Here is a 13,856-nt window from a genome sequence, read left to right as displayed (position 1 = left end):
TTATTTTTCATTGAAACCTAAACAACAGATTTCCATCTAATTGGCAGAAGAACAGTAGTAGAATTCTCAATTTCTCAACATTAATGTAAAACAGTTCCAAGACAAACCAGAATAATCTTAGTATGTTCGGACTACATGCCCTTGTAGGCAAGTTTTTATATGACAAACACAATGATGGCCAGTGTGATGCAGAATGGTGCCCCATCAGATACCTTTCCTGTCGCCAATGGCACAACCAAGAATGCATAGTGGCTCCAACTCTGTTGGCCATATTCTTCTATGCACTCAAAGATCTCAACATAGGAGTGCATATTCAGTTCAGGGCAGCCATAACCTCTTCAATCTGCAAAATCAAAGATCCCAAAGGCACAAACAACAATACACCCCTCAGCTCAGTTCAGAAGTGCTCATACCTTGGGAGTATCCTCTCCAGCAACATCACAAAGGATAACAAAATGGCTCATTGCCTGGCAAAAGCAAGCTCAGCACTTGGTGGCGGTGGTGCTCAGCCACAGACTTTGGAAAGACCATGGAGTTTATCCCAAAGCAAAGATCAAAGTCTACCAGGCAGTAGCTATCACATCACTTCTCTATGGGTGAGTATCATGAACAATCTACCGACATAACATAAAGCAACTAGATGCAGTACCGCTTCGGTGGATGGATCTTAATCCATCAGCAACATCAAGTGGCAGGACAAAATCTCTAACACTGAAGTTCTTGCAAAGTGTCACATTCCTGGTATCAAGAGCATGCTCATCAGAGCTCAGCTTTGCTGGATCAGCCATGTGGTTCACATGGAGGATTCCTACATACTAAAAGTGGCATTCTACAGCCAGTTGACCACAGGAACACAGACCACAGGTCCCCAAGGACAAGCGAGCAGACCACAAAGCCAGTGCTTCACCCACACCTCTAACAGTGACTTAATATGTAATATTTGCAATTGGATCTGCAAATCGAGATTTAGTTTAGCATCACATCTGAGACAACACCAGCCTAGACGGTGAACATTTGATCTCCTTGCTGAACATTCATTTGTTGAAGCAAGGGCGAATCCATCACCATTTGGTAAACTAGCTCAGTCTTAAAATCAATACGTGTCTGCTTAAACAACCAAACCTCATCTTGAAAGGGGGCTGCTACAGGCAATCAATATTATCAGTAATAAATAATTTCTTTTTGAGGCTGCAGGCAGCCTACATCGACAGCTCCTAGAATTGCTTTCCCAACAGGTAGACAAAGATGACACACAAATAGAATATTAAATCATAAATTACAAATAAACAGCAAGGTGATCAACTCCAGACTGTGATACGATTGAGTTCAGTGTCCAGCATTTATTGCCCATCCCTAATTACCCTTGCTAGGTTAGGCCATTTCAGAGGGCATTTGAGAGTCAACCACATTGCTGTGGGTCTGGAGTCACATGTCGGCCGGACCAGGTAAGGGACAGCAGGTTTCCTTTCCGATACGGCATTAGTAAACCAGGTGGGTTTTTACAACAATAGTTTCACGGTCATCATTAGACTTTTAATTCCAAATTTTTTATTGAATTCAAGTTTCCCATCTGGTGGGATTTGAACCCAGGTTCCAAGAGCATTACCCTGAGTCTCTGGTTTACTAGTCCAGTGACAATACCACAACACCACCACCTCCCCCATTCATGGAACAAAATGCATTTTAATAGAACAGAATTGTTTGTAATTAATTCATAGGCATCGCTGGCAAGCTCTAATTGCTTGAGAAGGCAGTGATGAATTGTCTTCTCGAATACAACTAAGTGATCTGCTAGCTCATTTCCAAGGACAATTATGAGTTAATCACATTGCTGTGGTTACAGAATTTCACATAGGCCAGGCTGGTAAAGGAGGGCAGGTTTCCTTCGCTAAAGAACATTAATGAACAAGATGGGTTTTTAAAACAATCCAGTAGTTTCACACTCACCACCAGTGAGAACAGCATTTTATTCCAAGTTTACTTAATTTATCGAATTTACATTCCTCAGCTGCTATAGTGGGCTTGAATTCATTAGACATGGATCGTTAGTCCAGGCCTATGGATTACTAATCCAGTAACATAATCACAGTTGCATACCTACAGAACAGATATGACTGAAGACATGATTGACGAGAGGGGTTTGGAGGAGTTTTTCCTCCAGTTGGAAATGTGCAATGTGGAGTCACAAACAGAATTCCTGAAAGCAGGTGGGGTGACAAGGGGAAGGAATTTGTAAATAAGGACCATGATTTTGATGAACCTTTAGGTAACTAGGAGATAGTGCAACCTGTTAAGGATATGGATGAGCAGGATTTACTACAGATAAGATATGGACAGGGGGGTTTTGGACAAGTCGAGTCTTGTACATATGATGCTCAAGAAACGAGCAAGCAAAGTACTGGTGGAAAAAAAATCAAACAAATGTAAGAAAGGGCCAGAAGCTACAGGGTTAAACAAGAATATCAAAAAGTGAGGAAATGGGTAGTGTGAAAATGAGGAAAAGCCGGCGTCAAGGATGGAGTCATGGCTCATGCCACAGATAGTCATCCAGAAACAAGAGGAGGCGTTAGGGAAAAAGGTGTGCTGGCTACATTGGGCAGGAAACATGAACAGTATGGGAGGTTAAGAAGGAAAAATACCAGTATCCTTGCAGCCATCAAGGACATCACTGGTGCCTGAGCAGGACTGTCCCAGTGCGGTGAAATGGCCTAAAACTGGATACCAATAGGAATGGTGCGAGACAGGTACAGACTTTGTTCCAAAACACGAGAAGAGAAGGAAAATGAATGAACAGCCACCAGGGTGGGTACCAAAGAACTTATGTAGCTTGTGGAATTGCATTCCAGCATGATTAAGTACCTCCAGAATAGAAAGCTCCTTAAATAAAGTGACTAATAATACTGAACTCTATTGGCAGATACTGTTAAAAGTTCTGAACATTTAATGAAAATAAATTGTACATTGGGATACAACTGTTACCACCCCATGAACAAAGTTTTAAAATGTTCAGAGCTCACATTCTGGTGTCCCAAGATCTTTTTCTATTTTAAGTTAGATGTCTGTGTCTGTAACAAGAAGAGATTTGCTGACTCAAAGTAAACAAGGTTTACAAAGCAATTAAGAATTGGATATTTTACTGCTTCGCTCAGCTTTCTTTTCTTCCCTTTTCTTTGAGGTGGTGACTCATGCTGATGTTTAGTTGTTTAGTTCCAGAGGCACCAACAGCTCTATTCTACTTCATCCACATAAGTCATTCTTCAGAAATGAACTTTGGCAATTTGCCAAATTTGGATGTTTTCACCATACATCTACAGATGCCTATTTTCAACAGGGTGCATGGACGTTTGTGAGCAGAAGCCCCAAGGGAATTTCTTCTTCCCTCCCAAAGCCAAGATTAATTCAAACGCATTTGCACTGCCCTAATTCAAATCAGCCAATCTGCACAGATCTGGAACCCCTTTATGACTCAGCGTTGCATTACAGAAATCTTCACGTCATCAGAGAGCCCTATTTCATTTCTAATACAAGATTGCAGTTCTGATTTCAAGTCTTAAGTGTTATAGGTTAATTACACAGCAGCACTGATGCCAAATCTGAAGGTGTCTGTAGCATGGCCTGCCCTATCTTCTGCCTCAAAACAGGTGTAGTGCCAGACATAGAATACTTTGAAGAGAAAGTTATGAATGGGAAAACTTTTTCAGTGCTGGTGGTTTATGGCAACAAAAGCCAAAGTAATGGTCTTAATCTTGGTTGATGCATTCAACACTAAAGTCCTGACATGATTAAAACTGAAGTCTTTTTTTTAAATTTAAAAATAATTTACAATATAAAGCATAAACAGGACATATCTCATCATGGAGCCCAAGTGATTCATACCTGGGCTACAAATTTCATGACTGTTTGTTGCAAAAGCTCAAAGCAAATCATTAGTGAGATACTGCTGATAAATAACACCTTTACCAAAATAGAAACTCATTACTTGGTGGGGTCTAGTAATAATACAACTGAATTGGAGCACTTGACACTTGTACCTTCTTAAGCTAACTGTAAGGAAAGCACAAATGGTCTTTGGTTTGAAATCAAAACCTATTCTGTTTACAAATGTGCTTACAGAATTGGTACTTCAATGATTTTTACTTTGAAATGTTAGTTATTCTTGCACGCTACATAGCTGGTTTGAGTAACATTAAGAATTAACTTTAAAAGCATATTTATATAGGAATACTAATATATTGAGGTAACTTGGACAACTAAAGAACAAATGCAGAAAGGGCACTGACTGTTCCCATGCCATTTTCAGATCAAGTTAATACATAGAGCTCTGCCTGCACATTCCGATCCCTCAGCTTCCTCAAATTCATCCCTCTACCAATGTGGAGCATGCTATTTTTTTTCCAAATAGGCCAACTTATGCACTAACTTAATGGAGATCAGTTAGTTTTTTGTGGAGAAAATTGTTTGTGACAAAAGAGCTGAAACATTGTCTCTGTTTCTCTCTCTACAGATGCTTCCTGACCTGCTGGGTATTTCCAGCATTTTCTGTTGTGATTTCAGGTTTTCAGCAGCAACAGTATTTTACTTTTATTAAATTGTTTGTTGCTTTGTCTACATACAAATGCTTAGATTTCTAGTTAGCTATTTTAATCTATTCTTTGAGTGCATCCAAAATAATGTTCTCATTTTGAGTTGTTTCCCAAGTTTTGCAAAAAAATACTATTAAGATCATAAAATTTGCCCACTAAAATTAGCATAAGCACAGGCTCTTGTTCTTCTTAGAATAAGAGATTATCCTTGTCAAAGTGTGGTAGTCAGCAATCTTGCAAACTTCTTTATCACAGCTGTTTTGTATTCATAATTCTTGTAAGACTTGTTTAATATTCTTCACAAATCCATACTTTTTGAAAAAATGAAACTCAGCAAATTAAATACAATGTTACACAGTTTTCAATTTTTTTCTGTATTCTTTTCATTTCCACGCGTTCAAACAATTCATTCAGATGAACATTCAAAGCAACTTCAACATTTTAGCTCACCAGTACAATAAATTAGTAATCGCAGCTCCCCTAAAGCCAGAAAACGAAATATTTCACCTTCTGGTACAGAAAGTGCTCACTCTAAGTCGCCCTGCTTAAAGTCATTTCACTTTAACACGGACACTGGAAGACTTTTTTAATCGATGCATGTTCCCATTTTTGATTATACATTGTCTGCACTCTGGCTCCGCACCATCCCACGCTGAACACTGGGCCTGCTGCCGCAGTCACCAGAGGGTCAGCCTATGAGGAGAGAGCGAAGCCTGAAATCTGGGAGGAGTGCAGGGCAGGGACGAGAGGCTGTCGGCTGATGAACCGAGAGTAACCTAGGGCAACAGCAGGAAGGCTTTGGGGGTAGGAGTGGGGGAGAAAGAGAAGAAGTGACATCCAATTGACTCCGTGCATAATCCCCCTGAGCTCCATCACCAACGCCCCTGCCCCCTCGGCTCAGCCCCTGCAAACTGTCAGGAAGAAATCCACGCTCTGGAGGCAGAAAGAGAGTAGGAAAGTAGAGAGACAGACAGAGACAGAGTGGGAAAGGAGAGAGAGAGAGAGAGAGAGAGAAAGATACTGACAGAGTGGGAAAGGAGGGAGAGGCACAAAAGCAAAGCAAGCAAAAGGTTGAACTGAGTTTCAGAGTGCAATGGATGAGACACAGAAGCTGTGCAATTCAGGGCCTGTTTGGGTGATTTCGTGTTTCCTAATTTTCAATGTATATAGTATTTCTGTTATATTCAGTGTTTTTTTTTATTTTGCCAGCTATTCCAGCTAGGGATGCACGGTGCTGCAAGTGTACAGTACATTATTTCAACTTATACATTGCCTGGTAAAACAAATGTTCAAAGGAACCTAACTCCAGCTTTAACATTGATTCCGGTGAGAATCCATGATTCACAACTTGTTTCACTCAAAGTCACGCTTTTCAGGAACACAACCACAAATTTAAGTGAGGACTTATTGTAAATGAATTTAGTTCAATGAAGTGCTTCGATTTCCACCAACCTGCACTGTCACTCCCATATTCAAGTGAAGAAGAGTGCACCTTAGCACTCGACTGTGTCATAGAGGTCCACAGCCCATCGAGTCTGTGCCGGTCAAACAAGTACCTAACTAATCTAATCCCATTTTCCAGCACTAGGCCCATAGCCTTGTATACCATGGCATTGTAAGTGCACATCCAAATACTTCTTAAATGTTATCAGGGTTTCTGCCTCTACCACCCTTGCAGGCAGAGAGTTCCAGATTCCCACCACCCTCTGGGTGAAAAAAATTCTTCCTCACATCCCCTCTAAACCTCCTTTCCTTTACCTTAAATCTATGCCCCCTGGTTATTGATCCCTCCACCAAGGGGAAAAGTTCCTTCCTGTCTAACTTATCCATGCCCCTCATAATTTTATGCACCTTAATCATGTTCCCCCACAATCTCCTCTGCTCCAGGGGAAATAACCCCAGTCTATCCAATCTCTCCTCATAACTAAAACTCTTCAGCCCAGGCAACATCCTGGTAAATCTCCTCTGCACTCTCTCTAGTGCAATCACATCCTTCCTATAATGCGGATTCCAGAACTGCACGCAATACTCTAGCTGTGGCCTAACCAGTGTTTTATACAGTTTTTCTGTGTTCACATTTCAATAGGGAGAGAGATTATTGTATAGGTTTAAGCCAACATCACCTTGCAAGCTTCAATGAGATGCTGATCCAAAAAGGACACAGGCCATTTCCAAAATCTGATAAGTTGTTAATTGCAGCTATATAGATACAGAGCACAGGCTTTGGTACTGCTCATGAAGGAATGAAGAAAAGGAGGTAATGAGAATTGTATCTAGCAAAACTCTTTGCACTGTTCGGTTAATTGGTAGCATCTACCAAGCAGTTGAGTCACAGCGAATACATAACCACAGGAGAAAATAACAAGATCTACATTTCAAAACATACACATCTAATTTTAATTTTATGTCTCAAACTGGAATAATGCTGCTAACTAATGATAAAGTTTTATAACACCGTGACAAATTAATGATACTTAGATGTTTCTGATTCATTATTTCATATACATTATATGTAAAGGTATGTGCATTAATTTTACATAAACTGCACAGTATCACAGTGCAGTAATGAAATGAACCACCAGGTAAAATGTTTTATGCTCCTCTTACAGCTTAGTGCTTCAAATGCTTGTATTTTACACCACCACCCCCCACCCCTCTCAACTGCTACTAGTTAGCCATCATTATTATTCTGCCTAAGTATCACTTTTTTTAAACAATTCCAATGGCTCATTTCATTAAAACAATTTTACAGCATTAAGGCAAAAATGAAAATCTGGGGTAGTACCACCTTTATAAATAAGGTAATAAATAAATTCTATATTTTTTATAGAAGATAAATACAAAATGATTTGCAATTATGTGATAGTCTACATGGAGGCCCACAATTCGGGTTATTCTCCCCGATAAACCACAGATTTCCCATGTCTGCAATCATGTCCCCCCACAATCTCCTCTGCTCCAGGGGAAATAACCCCAGTCTATCCAATCTCTCCTCATAACTAAAATTCTCCAGCCCAGGCAACATCCTGGTAAATCTCCTCTGCACTCTTTCTAGTGCAATCACATCCTTCCTATAATGCGGATTCCAGAACTTGGAGCTACTTAGAATTCTCCATAACTGACACAGTGAATTTGATCAAACCATATTTGTTTATTTAAAAAATAAGCTCTACATTGAATTTAGAAAACTCATTTCAACTTTTCTTCCCAAGTTTTCACAGTAGAATTCTTTAATTCATCAGTTAGCTGAGGCTGGCTTTCGGACCCTGGGCTACAGACAGCAAAATAAAAATCCTCATTGCTATCCAATGACTTGAGCTGGGTGTAGATGTATATAGATGGAATTCACCAAAACTGCACATAACAATGAAGTCTTACAGCTATAACTCAATAGTCTTCAACCTGGTGATTTTTCCTTAGGTTGTGACAAAAGTATTGCCGACGGTCAAATCCTCCTTAAATTTGGTTGTGACACCATCTACATTGCTACAAAAAACAGATGGTTAGATATTACATCAAGAGGAAGTGCTATTGAGATAAGCTAACCTCCTTGCTGTCCATTCACATTACATTCCTGGGAGAATGATGGTCAAAGATGGGGTGATAAGGGGAAATAAGACCATAGGTTCCAAAAAAATGCAGCTGCACTGTTTCCGGCTATATCTATGTGGCTTTGTGCAGGGAATGTATCCTGTTCAAATTTAGCATTACATGTAAGTTTCTAAAAAAAATTGAACTCCATTTTGCCAAAGAAATGGCATTTTCAATTACATCAATTTGACGTTTTCACTACCCAGAAAAATCAAACCCATCAACAGTGAAAATATATAAATTCACCATTTAGGTCATGGAGTTCCAGAAGATGGAAACTCTAAGCATTCTGTCCATTCAAGTGTCAAGGTACCAAAAGACACCAATCAAGACAAATGTCCAAACATGCACCCTTAACCAAGGGGTACCAGGTCTATAGAAACTCTCAATCTAGTTTCCAATACTTGAAACCCAGAGTAAATTGAGGCACTCCTTACCACATCGTGTCTTCATCCTCCTGCCACATAAAAAGGCAAATTGCACAGCATGGAAATGCTCGACATGGATTTAAGTACCGTACAGTGGACAGAACATAGCAGCATTTATGCTGCAATGTAAAGACTCGGGTTGCTTGTATGCATACTTTGTGTACGAACGTGTGTTGAGCAGAGTGGGGGGAAGGAAATGACACAGGCCAAGCTATTTCTTCCCACATACCAGCAGTTTTGTTGCAGCAGTTACTGCAGTACAGAAATATTAAAAATGACACATCACCCAAGAAGAAAAGATATTTGTCAAACTGGAACCAACAGGAGTAACTTGGATACTATCGCACTGTTTTCTCCAATCAAAATATTACAAAGTACTGCAAGTTTTATTTTAAGCCATTCTTTTGCTGTGCCATGTTGTAGTTCAAATTGTTCTCTCTAAACAATTAAAGTTTACAAAGTAAAACAAAATTAACATCATGCTAAAATTTCACCCACAAATTTAACTCAAGTCCTTGGAGATTCAAAGTAGCACCTCAATTTCATGTGAATTATTGATTTCCCATATTTGTGAAAGGGTTCCCATAATGAATTATCACCATGTTATGGTTAATTGTTATCAACCATCACATATTAAACAAAAGTTATGACATAGTGCACAACCAGAATGTACCTCTGACATAAGAGCATCTATCATCTCTTTCCCATCATTATCGAAGATGGCCATTTCTTGAATGCGGAGAGTCCCTTATCTTACATTATGTGACTTGACTTCAGCATTACCATGAGCTACAAGCTGTCAACTTAAAGTATCCGTGTACTGAATGATGGGCAATAATAAGCAAACAAGTATCTATACACCAGAACATTTTTTTTTACAAACTGAAATTATCAAATTGCCCTGAAAAGAGACAGCGAAAAGCTAACAAATGAAAAAAATTCTGGCTGGGGAAATGAATAAAATTGCACAATGGGGTCTGTTGACAGTGTACAACTCCCTGTGTAATACACTGCAGTGGCAGTCCTAGTGTGTTCAAGATACTCATGTGCAACTTGAATCAATTGTGATTCAAGACGTGAAAATGCGACCATTTAGCCAAGGCTGATGTCTATATTCTATGAAACACTGCTGGAGCTATTGAAATGTCATGTTGTTAAAAGCAAAGTTCAAATATTAGTCAATTTCCCTCGTTGACTTATAAGGTAATCACAACCTCCAAAGCTTATATAAAATCTTGAAGTACAGGAGACACTAAGCTATATTTCCTCAATATTTAAAAAATTGCTCATCAATAAATTGATATGCATCTTATGTATGCGAAATGCTCTTTACAAATTCCCTGCCTCGAGATTTCTCAGATCGTTTCCAACATCAAATTGCTGAATGGTGGAAAGAAAAACATTTTAGGGAAAACAGACATTTTCAGACATTTAGTACTGCTCAATATTAATTGCAGCATATAAAAATTCACGTCATATGAACCTCATTGCAGCAGTTCAGCTCTTACCTATGTACAGCTCAGTTTTTATTCAATTGTATTACTAAACGCTGGGACCCTTGCTGTTTGTGGTGTACATAAATGATTTGGACTTAAATAGGAGGTATGATCAAGAAGTTCGCGGATGACACAAAAATTGGTAGGGTGGTAAATAGTGAGGAGGATAGATGAAAACTGCAGGAAGGTATCAATGGACTGGTCAGGTGGAAAGAGCAGTGGCAAATGGAATTAACCCGGAAAAGTGTAAAGTAATGCACTTGGGGACGGCTAACAAGGCAAGGGGTTATACTAAGAATGGTAGGACCCTGGAAAGTACTGAAGATCAGAGGAACCTTGGTGTGCATATCCATATATCCCTGAAGGTAGCAGGGCAGGTAGATAAAGTGGTTAAGAAGGCATATGGGATACTTGCCTTTATTAGCCGAGGCATAGAATACAAGAGCAGGGAGGTTATGCTGGAACTGTATAAAACTCTGGTTAGGCCACAAGTGGAGTACTACGTGCAGTTCTGGTCACCACATTATAGGAAGGATGTGATTGCACTGGAGAGGATGCAGAGGAGATTTACCAGGATGCTGCCTGGGCTGGAGGGTCTGAGCTATGAGGAAAGATTGGAAGGCTGGGGTTGTTTTCCTTGGAGCAGCGAAGGTTGAGACAGTACTTGATAGAGGTGTATGAGATTATGAGGGGCATAGATAGGGTGAATAGGAAGGCATTTTTTCCATTAGTCGAGGGGTCAATAACCAGGGGGGAAAGATTTAAGATAAGGGGTAGAAGGCTAAGAAGGGAGTTGAGGAGAAATGTTTTCACCCAGAAGGTGGTGGAAGTCTGGAACTCACTGCCTGAAAGGGTGATTGAGTCAGAAACTCTCGTAACATCTAAGGATTTAGATATTCACTTGCGTTGCCATTGCCTCTAGGACTATGGGCCAAGCACTGGAAAATGGGATTAGTGTAGTCAGATCATTGTTGACCAGCGTGGACATGATGGGCCGAATGGCCTCCTTCTGTGCTGGAGACATAGATGAGACTAGAGTTCACACTTTTAAGCATTTAAACTAGTTGAACCCAAATCTAATCAGCAAAATTTTGATCATTACTCTAAAAATTAGTCCCACTGTTTAGTGTTGCCATTACCTCAGTTGCACAATACTTGGATCTGAATCTTTTGCCAAGACTAGGAAACACAACAAAAGCTTATGTTTGGAGTACAAATCAGAGGTAAAAACCTAACTCCTTTCTCTCAAAAAATATTTCAAATATTTATCACAACTTCTAATCACATCGCCAAAAGCATTTTGTGACTGTAAGTATCCATGTAACTGAACGCAAATCCACGAATGATAGAGCAATTAAAATTGGGGATGCACAAGAGGCCAGAATTTGATGAGTGCAGACATCTTGGCAGGTTGTGGGGCTGGAGGAGATTACAGAAACAGGGAGGTGCAAGACCATGGAGGGATTTGAAAACCAGAATAAGAATTTTAATATTTTAAAGTCAGGACATCGTTCATGTCACTGATACCCAGTGATAGGACATAACATGGTACCAGGGGAACACAGCCACAAACTTGACTCATGTCACTTGATCACATAACACTTGATGTAACATATTGCAGCTTGAAGTATCCCTTAAGATTCGTACCAGCAAAATAAGAATGGCAAGCTAATTTTTGTAACAAAATACATTTAATGAGGGAGAATTTTTTTAAACAGATAAATGGAAGGGCAGAAGTATAAGTACCAACAAAAGGAATGAACAGGAGATAAACTTGTTAGATTTGGTCAAACACAAATTTGTTTTCTGTTTGATAAAATGCCAGGACATGCATCATGTCTGCATAGTCTCAATATATTCGTTTTCTGATGCAAGGACCTTCTGATCACTAATCTCCTCTTTTAAAGACATGGGATTACACACAGGAAATGAGGACAAACTTTATCCTACGAACAAATTATACTACTTGGCAGACACAGGGCTACATCAGAAAGAGGATGGGAGCAAACTATTCATAGGTGTCAACTTGGCTCTCGTATAACTCATCTAGTCAGATGATTATGGGTTCAATCTCTATTTCAGAATTTCTCTCTTTTAGATCTGTGGGACTTTGCAATGAGCACATTTGTTTGCAATATCTGCTTATATAGCAACAGTGAACAGACAGCAAAAGTAGTTAATTGTCCAAAATATTTTGGGATATCCTAGGAAAACAAGAGCTCACATTTATGTAGCACTTTTCTTTATGTCCCAAAGCGCTTCACAGCCAATAACATATTTTTGAAGGTCGTCACCGCTGTAGGAAAACACAATAAATTTGCATACTGCCAGGTCCCACAGAGAGTGCAAGAGGAAGGACAGAGTTTCCATTCCTGGCCCAGTCCAATAACTTAAACCACGGACTTACAACGATTGGGCAAGTCGAATTCCACTGTTCTTAGATGGGATTCTGAGGTTCTTCCTGTTTTGTGGCTTAATTTCCACGATTCCATCAATATACAATTAGGGCCATATTTTCACAACGACTGTGCAAGTCAAATTTTGGTGGTTTAGTGATCAAATCACAGAACTGTCTATTTTCCTGTGAACACCACAAATCACAGCCAGTAAATCACTAGCCTTGTCAGTAAGCACTGCTTCAGAACCTTTGATTTAAAAACCTGACAAAATTAACTAAACTGCAGCCATTTATGTGAAGTGCCAGAGGCAACTGGCATAGATGGAATCATCCCAAGGAGAAAATTGTGGAAATAACAGCTCCAAAAACAAGTATAGCAGGTGTACAAGATCATGGCTACACACCACAGTCCAATACTGGCCTGGACTTCTCAATGAAACCACAGTAAGTTATGCCCAAAAGATCAAAATCTACTGTAAAATTTGTAAGCAGATACAAAATAATCCAAAACACAAATGAAATAGTGGCCTTTATCTCAAGGGGGACTGGAATTCAAAAGTGAGAACGTTGTATTACAGTTGAACAGAGCCTTGGTCAGAACCCACCTGCAACTTATATTTATATAGAACTTTTAAGGTAATAAAATGTCCAGGTGCTTCACATGGAACATTGAAACAAAGTATGACACCAAGTCACATAAGCAGTTATTAGGCCAGATGACCAAAAGCTTGGTGAAAGAAGTAGATTTTGAGAAGTACCTTAAAAAGGAGGAAAGGTTAAGAGGTGAAGATTTGTAGGGAGAGAATTCCAGACTTGAGGGCCGAGGCAACTGAAGACATGGCCACCAAGAGTGGAGTGATTAAAATTGGAAAGTACAAGAGGCCAGAATTGGCAGAGGGTTGTGGAGGTGAAGGGAATTACAGAGATAGGGAGGGCTGAGGCTATGGAGGAATTTGAAAGCAAGGCTAAGAATTTTAAAATCAAGATGTTGCTTGATCGGGAGCTAATGTTGGTCAGTGAGCTCAGAGGTGATAGGGGACTTGCTGCAAGTTAACAGAGGGCCGAATGTGGGAGAACAGTTTGGAGCACGTTGGAATATTTGCGTCTAGAGATAACAATGGCACTAATTTTGAGACAAGAGGTAAGCTATTTGAAACTTCACTTCATACAAATTAGAAAATATTTTCCCTGGTCTTGTGAAATGTGCTAATACCTGCTGGGAATAGCATTGGGCCATTTACAATTGCTCTGTGTCCCAGATTAGAAATGAAAAGGCCAGAAGTTCCTGCTCCTAATCACTGTCCAATATACTTGACAATTGTGCATGCAAAAAGTGCTTTATAACAGAATCAGCCTCAGT

The 13,856-nt window shown here is 39.7% G+C and overlaps 1 protein-coding gene across 12 annotated transcripts in view; it reads right to left on the bottom strand.

The window, feature by feature from the left end:
* Nucleotides 1-13,856, bottom strand: part of numb (NUMB endocytic adaptor protein) — a 255,961-nt gene that overhangs the window by 229,846 nt on the left and 12,259 nt on the right. For 3 of the 12 annotated variants that reach the window (XM_078562879.1, XM_078562887.1, XM_078562882.1), the window contains exon 1: nt 8,612-8,735. The exons of 6 other annotated variants lie outside the window; for them this stretch is intronic. In XM_078562879.1, the coding sequence (XP_078419005.1) occupies nt 8,612-8,627 (16 nt within the window). In that variant the 5' untranslated portion in view covers nt 8,628-8,735. Of the gene's footprint in view, nt 1-6,706; nt 6,750-8,611; nt 8,737-13,856 lie in introns of those variants that run through there. 3 more of the 12 variants (XM_078562886.1, XM_078562890.1, XM_078562883.1) reach the window with 3 other exon arrangements.

This window comes from Cetorhinus maximus, chromosome 18, assembly GCF_964194155.1.
Source record: "Cetorhinus maximus chromosome 18, sCetMax3.hap1.1, whole genome shotgun sequence".
NCBI classification, from domain to species: Eukaryota; Metazoa; Chordata; class Chondrichthyes; order Lamniformes; family Cetorhinidae; genus Cetorhinus; species Cetorhinus maximus.
This window is presented reverse-complemented; position numbering and strand designations above follow the sequence as displayed.